Below are 17,380 nucleotides of genomic sequence, written 5' to 3' on the forward strand. Positions count from 1 at the left end.
CTCCCCTTTGAAGAGTTCTTTGATACCCTTGCAAAACTGCCTCAACGTTTTGAGGGCAGTCGTTTCGCCCATCTGTAGATATTCGTCAAACATGTCAGCAGGCCCGGCATAGGCAAGCTGCCTAATTGCGGCCGTGCACTTCTGATATGTCGACAATCCGGGTCGACCGGTGGCGTCACTCCGCAAGGTGAAGCACTTGTATCGCTGAGACAAACAATCCGCAATGTGGATGAAGAGTCGTTGCGACATTCTGAATCGCCGACGAAAAATCTCCGGCGTATAACGGGGGGTTATCGCCGAAGTAGTCTTCCATCAACCGCTGGTCGGCTCCGACATGGTCACGGTTGATAAACCGACGACGGTATCTCGGCCGAGGGATGGCCGCCGCCGCCGCCAAAGCCGCCTCCTCCTCGTCGGCTTCATCTTGCACCGCTGCAACGAGTTCTTCGAACTCCTCATCGACCAAGCGCTGAAAATTTTCAAATCGTCGGGATCCATGTTTTTAATCTTAAATTAAAATCAAGTGGAAAGAAAGAGTAGAGTTTGGTTTGGGGTAAAAAAATTGGAGGAGAATGGATGAATATATAAAAAAATTTGAAAAAAAAATAAAAAATAAATAAATTAATTTTCGGTGGGCAGGGCCGCGGCTCTCGGCCCTTGCAGTGGCGGGCCGAGCCGCCTGGCCGAGCGCTCGGCTCTCTCTCGTCCACCCCCCCGAGCCGCGGGCACCCCTCGCCTCAGTAGTGGGGGGCCGCGGGCTGCCCAAGCCCGGGCCGAGAGCCGCGGCTCCCCCACTGTGGACGCTCTAAGCATGTTTTCATTTTGTTACTATTTGGATTATCACTATTTATGGTGTGAACCTTGTAACTAACTTCGAGCATTTTTGCATTTTATCGGAATAGAAAACATTGATTGAAGAACAACGTAGTTTAAATGGAAATAATATCTATCAATGGTATCTGCATGCATTTTTTTTAATAGAAGTAGAAAAATCAACAATGATTTTAGAAGCTATTTTGCCATGCATTCTTCGAAATACCATGTTCATGCAATTATATTAGTATTGATCTACAACTTTTATGATGTCTTAAAAAAATCAAGCACCAAAGAGTAGTACTAGTTACCTAGTGAGTTGTCGACAAAGTGATAGAGAATATTATCTCACTCGACCAACACCAAAATCGGAAAAAAATAGATACCGAAATAAAACAACCACGCAAACTTGAGGTGGTAAACTCCAATCATGTGTGTAAAATCTGGGTGAAACGCAACGAATGGCCATTCCATAGGTTGGAATCATATAAAGAGATATAATAGCATGTAGAGTTTAATCACCTAATGTTATAGTTTTCCTGAATCAGGGAGCAAGAACAAGAACCTTAATTGTTCCTTGACTGTTTGCTGTTAACATTGTTGGGCTATCACTTTTCCAACACACAGCACTAATGAAGTACGACACGGGCTCTTCTTCCGCTTCATCACCACCAGAGTTGACAAATCTATGCCACGCTGCTGGTCTCGATATAGCCTGCGAAAATACCAGCCTTGTTGACTAAAGGATTTTGTGGATGAATCAGTTAATATACAAAGATCGTGTGGATCCAACGAATGTGTACCTTGTGATAGGCATATACTTCATTAGTTTCACTGCCACAGGCTAGGTACTCACTGTTAACCGAGAGGCCCACGAAGTTCTTCTCATTTGCATGACCCCTAAATATGCGTAGCTGAAGGAAATACAAGACGTTTTGGGGGATGTTCAGCGCTATTTCCCATATCAAGCAAAGCTCGGAAAAGTTGAGTGCATCGTCATATTTACAACACACAGACTAAAAGTCCTCCACACTGCAACACTGATTTCTAATGTAACAAAGTAGTTGTACTATTTAACTTCTCTTCACACTTGATACTACTAGTTGGGAAACTTGGATGGTTTGAAATCATATATAAACAAACAGAAAAAAATATGCTAACTTTAGTATGACTACACTGAAGTGAAGAGTGAATAAAGAATAGAAACTTACAGGTACATTTTCTTTGACATCCCACAGGCGCAACGTATTGTCTGTAGATGCTGAGCCAAGCTCATTGTTGGATAAAAATTTCACATATGATACAGCCTTTCTGTGACCACCTAATGTATGTAATGGCTGGCTTATATTTCTCAAGTCATAGTAATAAATATTGTGATCTGCAGACCCAACCTGAAAGGGACAAGAGTAAATGGTTTCATACACATACTTCATCTGGATGGCTAGCATGAATTCCCATGACAAAAAGATCAATTATATTACCGCTATGTGAACACTAGATCCAGGGTTATATTTAACGGAGCATATGTTAGCTTTCATATCAATGTTGAGAGCACTTGCCTCCTGTTTTGTACACCACACTTTGACCTGTTGAACATTGAGTTAGTTATCATTAGATAAAGATATCATTAAAAAACCAAGTTCTCAAAGGGGAATTCAGTCACAAGCATTCAAATTTTCAGGTAGAAAATCTGGACAAAGTTATCGCAATGAGTCTTTCAACGTTGGAATCAAAATGAAGTGCATCATAAGAAAGGATTACTGAACCATTCAAGTTCTAACTTACAAACATATTGCAAAACATCCATTTGCTTTCTGGCATAAACATTATTTAATGATAGGTGATAGTAAGGGGGGAAAGACACGAGAATATATAGCTAAGTTTTGGTGTTTTTAAAGGCAATCATTCAACGATGGTGCAACTCCCACTTGGTAATGTGACATCTATAACTTTAGACACGAGAACAGTAAATTTGCCTCTCAAATACCTTGCAATCATCACTACCCGAGACTAGCATTGAAGGTTCTGTTGGTGAAAAATCAACACTCCAAGCACGTTTTTCATGTTCCTCATATTCCATCACACTCTGGACAAAATTCAAGACGATGTAGCTTTACAGTGAGTCTATGCATGTGTGACTTTGTTCTGCAGAACTGAAATGGAGAAATACTCTAATTAATTACATGTAGTACCTGTCGAGTTGTCACATCCCAAACAGTTACTATGCCTTCATAGTCACTGCTGGCTATGTGACTTTTAGTGTACTTGTTCCAGCTTAAACAGCTAAGTTTCGATCGCGTCATCATTTCCGCAACTGGGCACTGAACATCAGCAGGTTCATTAACTACCTGGAAAGCAATTGCATTAGTATGAGAACTGATATTAATTGACAATTTTAAGTAGAGGGGTAAAAGGACTACAACAAGACACTGGAAGATGCCAAATGAATATTGGAGCAACCTTACTTAAGAATCTCAACTCCAAATGATTTTTAGCCTAATCTACTCAAGTAAAATAATTGAGTAGCAAGATCATGAATCTTGTAACATGCACATAAGTACAAAAACTTAAAACAACATAACGAATCCAACTATCACTAAGAGGAAACTATGCTGTCAGTGATGAGACCTAAGCTATAAACAACAATGCAGAATGAAAATTTGAAGCAAAGCAATTCCCACATACTGATGAAAATTCAAAAACTTTGATACGTCGTGAAACTCCAGCAGTAGCAAACAGTTCATCATCTCGGTCAAATTCTATACTGCAAAGGGAAATAAATTATTATTTTAGTATAAATTTATTATCACTTGATCAATAGCTACATAGCCAAAAGCATGAACATGAATAAGTGTCGGAATGCCTAGTCAACCCCGCAACCTGGACACAATGTTAGCTGAGTGAAACAAATCGCCCTGTCTTAGTTCAGCAACAACCTGCAACCGACTGATCAACCAAACCAAAACATGATTAGTTAGTGAGGTTTCAGTCAAGTAGAGAAACTAGGATATACGCCTAAGGTTATACCTGTATCTTGTGAAGGTCGACAGAACAGACTGAAAATCCTCAAGTCCTTCTGTGTAACCTTCTCTGGTTACACCAGGTGAATCTCGTTCTTGCTGTGTTGAATGTAGTTTTGACCAGTATCTTCGTTTTTGCAAGTAACAATCTTGTAGCTCATTGAACTGTAGCAATAGAAATGAGTATCAGCATAGTAGAAAATGAGATGTCTAGTTCAATCAAAGCATGCATTTCATAATGATTTTTAATATAATGACTTAGGAGACTCGTCAACTGAGACGATCTTTAAGGTTCCAAACTCCAAAGTAGAAAGACTAGGATGCCAAGAACCCTAACAAAAATGGACTCAAAGTTATGTAGGAAACTTAAGTATTTCTACAATTAGCTCTTTACTAAAGAGCATTTGCAGGATGTCACAGTTCTTGGATAGAAAGATTTTCCTCAACAACATATATAAGTTGTTTCCTATTTCTAGGGAATTAAAAGCACACAACAAACATAAATGCATCTATGCTGATTAGCAAATCAGAACCAACCTGTGCATGGACCCGCCTCTTTCTTGCCAGAGCGAGTCCAGATGGAGTGAGATTTTGGTTATCTGACGCACCAGAAGCATCCTTCCATGGGGTTAAAGGGCTTGCAGAAGATCTTAAATCAACTTTCTGGCTTTTGGAAACACTAGAACTCAAGCGGACCTGGTCTGGTGCAGTGGTAGCCCTGGAGACAGTGGTGGTATCTCTATGTTTGTCCATCAATGATGGCCATAGAGACTTTGAATGCGGATCATTAGATAGCATTCTCATTTTCGGAGCATATCTATCTCTTCTATGATACAACTCTATTCGACGCTTCTCCACAGCGTGAATATCTTGTTTTATGTACTGGAGGTCAGATTGTATCTGTAGGATAAATGGAAAATCATTTATTTTCTTTCAAAAGAAAAAGAGATCATACTCATAATTGAGGACTAATTTCCAAACATATATGCTGCTGAAAATTCCTTAATTGGCTGCATCCATATGAAACCTTGATATGCCATTACTTCAATTTTAATTACATAAATACTGCAAGGAGACATATGGACGGCCAAGCAATCTTTATTGACAACATTGTTGGAATTCATTGGCATGATCTTCATTTTTTTTAAACTTTAGAATGATAACTAGAGAGCGCTTGCACATGTCATCCAACATGAATCTTTGATATCATGCGAGCACATATCTGATAACATAATAATAACTTAAATGACACAATTTGCTGACATATTAGCAGATTATGATGGAAAAAATGTTACAATACAGTTTATAAACAAGTTAGCACAATTATAAAGATAACAGAGCTGTAAAATAAAAGAATTAATGTTCAAAGCACCTCATTGAGCTCATCAAGTTTTTTCTTTTTCAAGAAAACCAAAAAGTCAAGCAAAATCTGCATATTTGTCTCCGCTTCTTCTTGCTCCATTTTCTTTTTCTTCTCAACAATAATATGCAGGAGGCTCTCAAGCTCCTTCACTGATGCTTCGCATCCCTGTCCAGATATCATTTACAATCACATTCTTACATTATGTACGCATGGGGTATACAGAACATACAATATGAAGCTTGGCTACCAAGAAGATCAAGATCTAGGAAAAGAACATGTTTCCAATCAAGACTGGCAGGATTTACTGTTACCACCAATTATGGGAACCTGGGATGCAGAATATTTGGTATCCTCAAATTTTGCTATTAGACTACAAACAAGGTATCGCCAGGGATAGAGAAGGAAGAATAACTCCGCAAACTGCAAAATCCCAACGCCTATGTTCTAATAAAGGATGGTAGTCCAGCCATACCAAATGTTAGAAGCAAAGGAGCATATGCATCATGCTTGTGAAGCAACTAAGCATTTAAACTGAATAGTCTTCTCAACAAACTTCTATTGGTTCTATTCAAAAGAAATATAGTACTAGTATTATTATGTGCAAGAGCAAGGGAGCAACCAAGGTTACAATTTGAAGCTCTTCTTGATCATTGTGTAACTAACCTGTTCCAAAGCCTGGCGAAGTTGTTCAAGTGGTGTGGAAGTTTTAGCTATTTGACGCGCAGAAGTCTTTGCAAGTAACTACAACATTGAAGCACACTGCACCATAAGTACATCACAGATTGGGAAACACTACATCATAAGCTCATATAGAAAGCATACATACCATAAGTAATAAGTGCTCAAAATACGTAGAAAGCAATATAAATTCTAGAAACAAAAAGCTCCAGACTTGAGATCTTGAATAAAGAATAAATAAATCACAGATAAATGTCTAAATAAAAAGTACTAACAAGTTCCAACTATCAGCGACACGAAAAAAAGCTTACAGAAGTTGGTGAGACCAATCTGCATCTTTATATTATACTATCAGTTACTATTATTTATTTAGATATAATGAGTTTGTTAGAGATAAGTTTATCTCATAGAGTTTGATTTGGTTCAGGAGTCTAGCTTTATCTTTAAAAGTTTATTCAGGTTGAAGTCTTTTAGAGTCTTATGACTATAAATAGGGCTTTGTTTCACTTTTGCAGTATTCAGAAATAAAGTTTAGTTCAGCTATTTATGTTGTGGCCTTTTCGGAGAATGCTCTCTTAGTCATAGGAGGAGTATTTATCTTTTATTTTATATTTAATTTTTTTATTTCCTCTTTATTTTCTTCTACTCTATGTTATTTTCCAGCAGCTTCTTCATTGTTATCATGCCCAACTGTGAGATATGCTTCATATGCTTACGGCACACCCGCCTATCACTCCGTATCAGTTGATGTCATAGGATTTTGACTTCATAAGACTTACTAACTTCATAGCTTGATTATGTGTTTCATTCTAATTTGTGTTTTTTTTTTCTATAAGCAGAAACCAGAATACAAACTAAAGGATGTTCAAGATGGAGAAGAGAATTTTTCTCTAGCTGATTGATCAGTTTCTGGAACCTAGCGAAACTAAAGGAAAAAGGTCATATTCCAAATATCACCAAATCCAGAATCAAGTAAGCAAAATCAACGATGCCTCAGTACATTCATCATCAACAATATAATTAGCAATAAAAAAACCTGAAAACTAACTCAGAATTGCACAAAACATATTGAATGCTCAACTCGCCAAATTCACCCTACAATTAGCAGCTACACATTCGATTATTGAAACAAACCTTATTGAGGAGAAAATTAGGATAGAGATGAGTCTTGGTGAGGAAGTGAGAGCAACACGGACAATCATTCTTATTCTGCAGATGCGTCACGATACACATGTAGCAGAAACTGTGGCCGCACGCCGTGAGGAAGGCGTCCTTGATGATTTGCATGCATATCGGGCACAGAACGTCTTTCTCCGCATCGAGCGCCCCCCGATCGTCCTCCGGCGGCGTGGAAGTAGAGGGCGGAGCCGTCGAGGGCTCTTCCGGCAGCTCGGACTTGACCGAGGGCACGAGAGCGCCGATTGAAGTGGTGATGCCGCCCATCCTGGTGGAAATCTGGTGTTGTCGGCGGTCTAGAGATGCATGCGTGGATTGGGGCGTTTATCGGAAGGAGTGAAGAAAGGAGAGGAGGACGTTAGTGTGGATGCGTGGGTGAGTGTAAGCAGTTGGTGTGCTAGAGCGGCAGCCCAGATTTGTATGGGTGGAAATTCACCACGTTACGCGGGCTTTTAATATTTCCTCTTTTTTCCTTTTTTTAAATGTATGATCTGTACAAATACAAATATACAATGGAATGACACTAGCAAAAATTCTACTCACGTCACGCTATGCCAATTGTCTTGCCTCTTTTCTTTTCTTTTTTTTTTTTTTTTTTTTTTTTTTCATATCGATATTTTCAACATTCCAGTCATCCATTTTGATTTTATTTTATTTTATTTTTAAAGCGGACACTCTGATAGATTTAATTTGCCCTAAATTATAATTACACTTGCAGCATTCAGTGTATGACCTAAAAAATAATTGGGCGTATGCGGTAACCCCAATGAGATGACCCATGACCCCGGGCCATTTAGCAAGCCTTTGACGATCTTTGTTAAGTCGCAGAATGGGATCTCAACCAATGCAGAGAACTATGGCGATGTGAATCGGTCCATGGTGGATATCCAAGATCTGGGTACCTCAGGAACGTATGGCTCCAACATTAACCCTAACTTCGATTTCCCGATCAACACCAATGAGTACGAGCTCTCGAACATGTACGTTCTCTAGGAGCACACAAAGGGGAAGGGGTGATCGACGACGAGGGGCTAGAACAAATGTACTAGCAAATGAACGACAACCTTCGCACTCAATTGTGATACAATTGATGTGCCTTGTGCCTTTTCTCTTTACACTACTAGGTTTTTTTTATTCCTATGCGTTTTTTTATTTATTACTGTACTTTTTTTAGTATAAATATATTTTGGTATTGTTATTTTATTTTATTTGATAACACAAAAACTAACCAAAGAAAAGATGAAAATGGTGAAATAAGTTGTGGTGGAATTTGGGGTTGGCGCTATTGCAGGTGATGGGGCTGGAATTTAAAATACTGACGTGACAAGGTAAAAATGGATTGTGGCGGATTTTGGGGGCGAGTTTTCAGGACACTATTGCTAAGACATTTAGACCTCCCCATTTCATTCATTTTATTCTCCTCTTGTGAGCGACCGAACCTCCCCTCTCTATCGGTCTCTTGGTCTGCCCTTTTCAATTGTCGACGGCCGACAACTATCCCGCCTATTATCGTTCTTATATGTGTGAGTTGTGATATACACGAAATACTAATAATTCATATTCAAATTTTAGTTTAAAATAATTCAATTAATTCAACACACATTTTGACATTTTTTTAAGTATTCCAAATATCAGATTTTTGGGATTGGATATCTGGTCGGATATTCAGGTACATAATAGAATTTTGTAATTCGATATCGGCTATCTTATATTTGACTTTTTGGGATCAGATACCCGATTTAACACACCTAGATTCAATAGCATCAAATATTTATCTAAAGGAAAAACATATCCATAACTATAGTCCATAAATACTAGTACTAGTCTACATATGTTGCGTCTACAAGTTACTATATTCGTATCTTAAAAATAGAAACTTTTGAAATGATGCGAATTTTAATGCACAGTTGGTAAAGTAAGAGAAATAGAGAGAAAACGTAATTGAAGTATTATTCACGGAGAATGAGTCTCGTCTCACATTATTAGAAAATTTTTCCCCTAAAATATAAAGTTTACAAATTTAAGGTACTAACCAACATGAAAATATTTTTTTTAAAGAACGAAAGTAGTATTAATATTAACGACATCCTTCGTCCATAATTAAGCGACAAAAGTTGACTTGGCTCAGGTGCAAAGAAATGTAACAGAAATTGGATAGAAAAAGATATAGATCTTATTTTTATATACTAAGTACTTTATAGCAAAATATGCAAGGAATGAGATAGTGAAATGTGTGTTTCACTATCAAAACAAGTGAAAAAGTTAAAGAATGACAGTTGATCGTGGATGGACGAAAAAGAAAACTTGAGACACTTAATCGCGGACGAATCGAGTATTACTCCCTTCATCTGTCATTACTTATCACTAGTTTTCTTTTCGATTCGTATGTCAATGCTTGTCACACTTATTTTTTAATCCATCCATCCTATTATCCTATTGTAAGTGATTGATTTGTTTTTTCCAGTTATGGCCACTGCAAGTAATTAATTTACATTTTAGCCAAAACTAAAATATCTATTCATTCTTATATTATTCACTATCATACTTTTTTCAATATCTTTCCTTCTATTTTATTATACTACTATTAAAACTTATGGTGTTAAAGTATATATTCAAGAGATAAGACGGTGGAGGAAAAGAAGAGGTCGTGCAAAATATGAAATTAATTATTAGCGTTGACTACAAATGTAGCAATACATGATCAGGCACGTTACACTTACCCCGCCATTAGCCAGTACGTGTTTAAATGTGATATAATCAAATGATTTGGCAGTTGATACCAAATCCATATCCGAATTTAGATGAACTCAAATTTCCACAATATGTTTGAATAAGGAGTAAAACTCAATCTCCGCCCATAACCACGAATCACTCGGTACTACTGGAAATCAAAACCCTAATGGAATCAGGGGTAACAAACACATCGGATCCAAATTTCGGGCTGAGGACCTACATATCACCTCTGAAATGGCTATTTCTCGATCACTCCAGCTTGTGGCGGGCCGGGCTCTCGTGGTCCATCTTCTTCGTGCTCAACATCTGCGTTCCAATTGTTTCTCACTTTCTGTATTCCTGCTCAGATTGTGATCCGGCTCATCAGAGGCCTTTTGATGCAATTGTGCAGCTTTCCCTCTCATCATTCGCAGCTATTTCTTTCTTCTGTCTCTCTTCTTTTGCTCGGACTTATGGCTTTCGGAAGTTTCTGTTTCTCGACAGATTGGGTGATGAGAGCGACAAGATTCAACAGGGCTATGCTCAGCAGTTCAACGTTTGTTTCTCATTTCCCTCTTAGCTTAATCGTTTCCATTATTTTGTTACTTCTGTTTGATTTCTATGAGTTTTTAAATGCTTTTTCGCCTTAAATTCATTTGTGGTTCCAACTAAACTTTAGGTAGACTGAGTATTTTGCATCACTAGTTTTTAGTAATGTGCCTAAACTATTTTATTTACCATCTCTATCTGATCTTAAATTCTTAATCTTGTTAGATAATAGTACAAGATATCTTAACTGTCAATTACAGATATGATTAGTAAAAAAATTGCTAGTAAAAGTTTCTTCATCTGATTGTGGCGGGAGAAGTTTGACGTACAGCAATCTCGGACGAGAATGCTATGGATATATTAGATGATATAGGCCGTGTAACCGTTTGCCAAGGGAGGCCACGAAATTCAGGAAACGAACCAACCCTTTTCGCTCTTCCTAGTCTCAGAGCACGAAAATTTTCCTTAAATGCTTCGATAGCGTTAGCTGCCCACCAGCTTCTGTGGCCGGCTTCTTGAAAAATTGTTTTTTATCTATTCTCAGAAGATGGGCATTATATACTATCTCTGTTAGCGTTCTCCTCTTTATGACAGTGTAATCGTGATGGCAGAAATATGGGAGCTGTTTCTAGTTTTCATTTTGCCTGCTGATTAGTGTAGACTAAATTTGACTGCTAATTATCTACACATATGCTTCTGCAGAGATCAATGAAACTCTTGTTGGCTTTTGTTCTCCCATGTTTCCTTGCTGATAGTGTCTACAAAATATGGTGGTTCAGCACAGTGGGAACTCATATTCCTTATTTTTATAACATATACTTGAGCAAAGCTGTTATGTGCACGCTCTTAATGTGTTCGTGGCTGTATCGGATCTCAATCTGTTATGTTGTATGTATTCTCTTCCGCCTTACATGCTATCTGCAAGTACTCAAACTGGAGGGCTATGCTCAGGTCTTTAAGAGAGAATCTGATGTTGCTTCTATCTTGACCCGACATCTAAGAATCAGAAGAAATCTCCGGGTCATAAGTCACCGATTTAGACGCTTCATCTTGTTGACTCTGATCACTGTTACGATGAGTCAGTTTATTTCCTTGCTTGTTACACTCGAACCAAGCTCTAGGGTTGATATTTGCACAGCTGGAGAACTCGCGGTATTCACACTCTTTATATTGTGTAATCGACTATATTTACATTAAAACTCAGCTTTACTATAGCTGATTATGCTTCTGAACATGTTAGATCTGATGGCATCTTATCATCATGCAGTTATGTTCAATCACGCTGGTGACAGGGCTTTTCATCTGCCTGCGCAGTGCAGCAAAGATAACGCATAAAGCTCAGGCTATTACATCACTTGCTGCAAAGTGGCATGCCTGTTCCACGATGAGTTCATTGGATGAGATGTATGATGAAACTCCTCGAGCTCAGAATTCTTCAATCGGGACAGTGTATCCGGTCACTCTTGACTGGGACTCAGATAAAGAAGGAGACGAAGATGATGAACTGAATGATACAAGCTCGGTGCATAATTATGCAAATACTATATCGTACCAGAAGAGGCAAGCTCTAGGTGAGTTCTGCATAGTTCTACTTTTTATTCATTTCACATAGTATTTGGTAACAGGAATTTGATAACCGGTGCAGCAAAATATTTTGAACACAACAAAGCCGGAGTTTCAGTGTATGGCTTTGTGCTGGACAGGACCCGTCTCCACACTATTTTTGCCGTTCACCTTTCTCTCACACTCTGGATATTGAACAAGACGATTGGTGTCTCGTAAGCTGTATTGAGCCATCAGGTATTTAGTCCCTGTATAGATATATCTGTTTACTGGGATTTTGGCACGCCATGTCACTACTCTGTAGTATGAGCCCCTGAGTTTTATCTGTAAACTTTACCGGCATGTTTATGTTGTGGTTTCGGTTTCTGTATTTCATCCATACAAAGCATCTGATGTGTGTACCTTTTGGCCTTTCTTCGCCGTGAGTCAGTATTTTGGGTTAAGAGCACTCCCAAAAATCGAGTGAAAAACGAATAATAAATTAGTGCAAACAAATAACCAGGAGTATTTCTTATGTACAATTCGAGCGAAATAAATAAACGAATAAATGAAAAAAGTTAGTGCAATGCTCTAAGAGGCCTACGTCTATCTAGCCGGTCCTGGCTTTGTAAACTCTGGAATCCTCATTTAAGAATCAATGCCAAACTCATCTAAAAAATTCATGAGTATACTATGTTGCCGGCTAAGACAAAACATGGTGATGCATTTATACAGGGATGGCCTCATCGTGTTCTTCGTTTATCAATATAAGGCCATCAATGTAAGTCGGGAAGAGGCAGCAGCGCCAACCGAAGCCTGTTGAAACGGGTTCCACTGGGGGAACAATCATGAACATGTTATTGTGACGTCTAACCACACCCAAGACACTCACGGTGTATCCTTCTCTGATATATCTGCAACAACAGAATGAAAGAAAAGGGATCAAGAACGTAACCATGTTGAATTTCTACCTTTCAGTGTCTTGAATTTCATACCAATCATAGACTACAAATGCTCCAAGTCCCAGCATCAAGATTTTTCATATTTTCAATATATGTGTGAATTAGTATACAAGAATATGGTTTGGGCTATTGAAGTATCTTACCCTTCTTTAAGCTGCATCAAACGGTTGTCACTTGACAATCCACGGCTAGAAAGCCATTGCAGAAAATTTGGGGATACACCTTCTTTATCTTCCTTGGCATTGACAACTACAGTTTGTTTGACAAACGGAGAAACTTTAGCACCATAACCTGTTTTCACAAGAGCTCTTTCACCAGACTTAATGTCCGATATATAGAAGTCCGCCACATAGGTCTGTTAAGACAAGGAGACAAGTGATTACTTTTAGTAACTCAAAATGTTTAACTGTCATCAGAATATCACAACAGAGAGACAGTTGAATGTTAAAGGGTCAAATTAATTAACAGACCAATATCCATTAAACTGATTTTTTGCAACTTGATCTTCTGGGTTATGATGGTCTTGTGGAAATTCTTAGTCTATCTATAGCTTCATAAGTAAGTTCATTCGCAGTTCTACGTGTGGTACAACTTCAGCTGACGATTTAGAGTAACATCTATGTGTACATTAATATTCACTAAAACTCTCATCATATTTTATGAAAACTAACCTCTGAGTTCCTGCATCCCCAAGAGAAGAGACGGTGTTTAGCATTTGCCTTTTCTCCACCATACCCTCTATATTCGTGAAACTCAGAGGAAACATATACACATCTTGGCACTCTCTGATACGAAGTTTCAAGCGGTGAACTGCCACAAGTAACAACCTACGCAAAAAATGCAACAAGCAACATGAGAATGCAACTAGATAGACTATACAGTACAAGAGAATCACACACTTGCAACAGAGAGAAGCATTAAATAAACATCATTTACAGGCAGAACTCAAACCAGTACATGTTCCCAAATTGGTGGGATAGAGATCATAAACCAGTCAACAAGAAGAAACAGAGGACCTCAGGTATTCTAAACCATACAACTGATTAGAAGTTCTTTTATCTAATTATTTTGCATTATTTAGTTGTGACTACATTTTGAAGGCTTCATAGATTCTGAATCCCATTAACTCTACATTCCCTTGTTAATTTAATCAATGCAAAAAGGCCAAGAAAAAACTTTGCAAACCCAAAAACATACGAATCTACAAAAACAGTTCAAAACAAATAAATTCCTTAGATAGAGATAAGTGGAAGACTGAAACATAGCAGAGTGAAATGTATTTATCAGTTTCAACCTTAATACAGAAACAGAACAGTAAAGCATATAGCATGTGAATCCCGGCTGCAATTTTCCACCATTTTCTAGCTTGCCAGTATCATACCTTAGATTTACAATCACACATGAACTATAACTCATCATAAGAGGAATGGACAAGTAGTGAAATTAACATGGCCAATGCAGGTCAGCTACTTTTGCATAGTTAGCCACCGAAACTCAAATTGCTAAAGAAATCAATCCCAAGTATCAGTTAAGAGAAAAGAAACTTAAAGTTATCAGTTTTTGTCTTGCCAAGTTGTTAAACAAGATTCAGCAAACTATTACAAGTAATCTTTAGGTAAGGAACTATTTTCTCATTAATGTCAATGAGGCTGTTTATTCACTTAATGCTTGCTTTGCAATTCCACATTTGTCGTATTGTTTCCATGTAGCTTATCAATTTCCATGTACGGCCCTCGAAATCAATTGTTTATTCCTTCAATCAACATCATTACGACAACAAAAGTAAACAATTATTAAAACATAAATGCACGTGTGAATAAGTTGATTTTGTTAAACCAAAAATCCAAAGAAGAGAATGTGAAATTACCCCAGTGACCTTGACGAACTGGCCATCAACAGCATTCCTCAGCTCCGAATCAGGAAATTTCCTCAATAACCCTAAAACCCCCTTTTTTTGGTACGTGAAATTCCACACCATGATCCCCACGGCAGGGACCAGCGCCGTCACCGCCACCGCCAAAATCACCATCTTCTCCACAGCAGCAATCAGTAATGCCACCACCGTCAGGCCAATCACCGCCACGGCCAGAGACACCCACATTGCCACCAGCGATGTCCTAAACCCTAACTTGACCTGTCCCCCCAGGCTCGTCACTGCGGAGCTGTAATTGGCCTTTTTAAACGAGCTAGGCGTCGACGCAGCGGCGGCGGCGTCGAGCGGTCCCGACTGCCTATTTGAGCCGGGCGTGGCCTGTTGATCGGAAGTGATTAGGCCGGTCGGCTGAATCGGCGTCACCGGGCCAGAAAAGGACGACGAAGACGACGAGAACTTTCCAGCGGGACCTGAATTGGGGAATTTCGGGGCGTGAATTGGGCCGGATCTTGCGGCGGCGGCGCCTGGTGGTCGAGGGGGGATTTTAGGCGGGTTTTCTCCACCGGAAATATCGACGCCGTACATTCTCCCGAGCTCGCCAGATTTCCTGACGTCGCCGCCGGTGTAGATGACGGTGCGCGACGCCATCCGAGGCCGTTCTGTGGGCTGGCGTTCGGGTCGACCCGACACCATAAGCCCGCTGCTTAGCTGGTGAGACCCGGTTCGGGTGCCCATTTTCACTTTGTTTAGATGAGCTCTCTCTAATGGCAGTGAGTGAGTGACACACACAGCAGGTAGAAACAAATTTGTTCCAATTTCTGTTATCTATGTTCCAAAAAAAAGCGTTATATTTATTACTACTGCATACCAAAATTTTACTCCCTCCGTCCCATATTTGGAGTCACTTATTATCATTGCTTGTATTTTAAGAAAGAGTGGAAGTCCGTAATAAATGAAATGAGATGATAGTATGTGTAATAAATGAAATGAGATGATAGTATGTGTAATAAATGAAGTGAGTTTGTTGAAGGTGGGTCCATTTTTGACTTTTTATTTTTGTTTTGGTTTATTTTGATGTAGATAATGACATTTTGATGTAATTTTGATGAACAATGAGGTAAAATTGTATGACCAAATATGGAATTCTAAATGTGACTCTTAATCTGGGACGAACTTTTATGGCAAAAAGTGACTCTTAAACTGGGATAGAGGGAGTATTTTCTATTACTACTACTTACCTTAATTTTATTTTCTACTGTATTATTCTATTATTTGCTTTACATCGTACTCTCCGATTTGCCATAAGTGAGATGTTTTTTTTAATTTTTTTTTGCATAAGATAAGAAAAAATATGTTACAATAAAATTAGTGAATAGAAAATAAAATATAAAAGATAATAAAGTAAATGTGTAATTTCTGCGAAAAAATGAAATGACCCAGTTTATATAAAATGTTCCAGAACGAATCATGGGCTGAGGGAGTATTTTTAATTTATATAAAATCTAATAATTATATTTTATTCAAAACTGAATAATATTTAATTGAAATTATAAAATTACGGTTTATTATAAGCGGAAAATAAATAATTGAACCAAATTGTGCTCAGATATGTTAGAATAGATGGTGTTGGAGTAGATAGTTGGTATCAACATCGCGTGACAACTCATGGTGCCTTAGGTACTCTTAGAATGGTATGGGAAGTTGGTTGTTGTGGTCATTTTGTTTGAATTAGGGGGATTGAATCATTCGTCTTCAATGATCATGTTGAGATTTATAATGCACACATACATGGTGTTGGCTAGTGCTTCCCGTAACCACAAATGCCTCGGGCCTTTGACGATGGCAAAACATGCTTGTAGGACGATGAATACTTGTTCTATGTTTTTGCGAGCAAACGTTTGCTTCTGTGCAAAAAGAATATGTTTGGGATTTGTTGGGTAGGATAATGACTTCACAGAGGTCGATCACATTAGATAGATACCATCCGCAAAATATTAACCTAACTGGTTCTGACAACCATTCGTTGAGAATCTCTAGCGTTTAAAATATTGTTGAAGATGTCTTAAGTGATACGCAACATTGGCGTTGTTATTATGTCTAAGTGATTCAAAACATTGATGTTGTTATTATGTCTTGTTATTATGCTAAATCAAGAGTCGATAGTCGGCGACAACTTCTAAAACAATTGTTGGGTGAGGAGCCTTTGTGGTTGCTAGCACATTGCCCCCTTCATGCCACTAGGAAACATTTTCATTGCCAATATATGCCGTCAACACTGAACAATATACTATTATTGATGCATTATATTTCCTTCGTCCGTCAAAATTTGACAGGTTTTTTTGTTCCGGATTGTCCGTCATTTAAAGACCTATTTTTCCATTTTTTTTGTAAGTGAACTGGCCCTATACTTAAGTAATTTAAACTACACTCATATTCTACTATAAATTTAATATATAAAAAAGGTCATATTCTACTAACTTTTTCACTTATTTTCTCTATAAAGTCAAACAATTTCTTAAATTCTTTTACGAGTAAAAACGTTATGTGGAGTATCATTCATTGTTTTGAAGCATTATTCTTTGTTATCGAATAGTGTGGGTCATTCTTCATTGTTCTACTATGATAGATTTACTATATTAACATATTATTGGGTATATAATGGTTACGGAATTTTCTTGCTCGTAAATAAACG

The 17,380-nt window shown here is 38.2% G+C and overlaps 3 protein-coding genes across 5 annotated transcripts; 1 reads left to right on the forward strand and 2 right to left on the reverse strand.

Annotated features, from left to right (window-relative positions):
- Window positions 1-1,204: 1,204 nt before the first annotated feature.
- LOC125195950 (E3 ubiquitin-protein ligase COP1-like) lies at window positions 1,205-7,458 on the reverse strand. Its single transcript, XM_048094252.2, has 13 exons — window positions 7,009-7,458; window positions 5,860-5,937; window positions 5,206-5,361; window positions 4,371-4,733; window positions 3,841-3,998; window positions 3,694-3,759; window positions 3,499-3,577; window positions 3,006-3,161; window positions 2,801-2,899; window positions 2,295-2,399; window positions 2,025-2,204; window positions 1,617-1,727; window positions 1,205-1,528 (listed from the first exon to the last, which is right to left on the reverse strand). The coding sequence occupies exons 1-13, from the start codon at window positions 7,315-7,317 to the stop codon at window positions 1,358-1,360; spliced, it is 2,031 nt and encodes a 676-aa protein (XP_047950209.1). The 5' UTR covers window positions 7,318-7,458; the 3' UTR covers window positions 1,205-1,357.
- A 2,329-nt stretch (window positions 7,459-9,787) lies between these two features.
- Window positions 9,788-12,262, forward strand: LOC125195969 (uncharacterized). Of its 3 annotated transcripts, none has more exons than XM_048094280.2 (4): window positions 9,788-10,318; window positions 11,014-11,463; window positions 11,579-11,882; window positions 11,937-12,072. In XM_048094280.2, exons 1-4 carry the CDS (start codon window positions 9,950-9,952, stop codon window positions 11,942-11,944), a joined length of 1,131 nt encoding a protein of 376 aa, XP_047950237.1. In that variant the 5' UTR covers window positions 9,788-9,949; the 3' UTR covers window positions 11,945-12,072. The 3 variants fall into 3 exon arrangements, with proteins under 3 accessions (XP_047950237.1, XP_047950239.1, XP_047950236.1); XM_048094282.2 differs by having other exon boundaries at window positions 9,789-10,318; window positions 11,263-11,463; window positions 11,957-12,262; XM_048094279.2 differs by having other exon boundaries at window positions 9,791-10,318; window positions 11,957-12,262.
- A 75-nt stretch (window positions 12,263-12,337) lies between these two features.
- LOC125195968 (protein SHOU4-like) lies at window positions 12,338-15,491 on the reverse strand. The gene is made up of 4 exons (XM_048094278.2): window positions 14,683-15,491; window positions 13,487-13,642; window positions 12,959-13,170; window positions 12,338-12,767 (listed from the first exon to the last, which is right to left on the reverse strand). Exons 1-4 carry the CDS (start codon window positions 15,421-15,423, stop codon window positions 12,581-12,583), a joined length of 1,296 nt encoding a protein of 431 aa, XP_047950235.1. The 5' UTR covers window positions 15,424-15,491; the 3' UTR covers window positions 12,338-12,580.
- Window positions 15,492-17,380: the final 1,889 nt, after the last annotated feature.

Source organism: Salvia hispanica, chromosome 4 (assembly GCF_029641045.1).
Source record: "Salvia hispanica isolate PSC_SH4W2 chromosome 4, Shi_PSC_v1, whole genome shotgun sequence".
NCBI lineage: Eukaryota > Viridiplantae > Streptophyta > Magnoliopsida > Lamiales > Lamiaceae > Salvia > Salvia hispanica.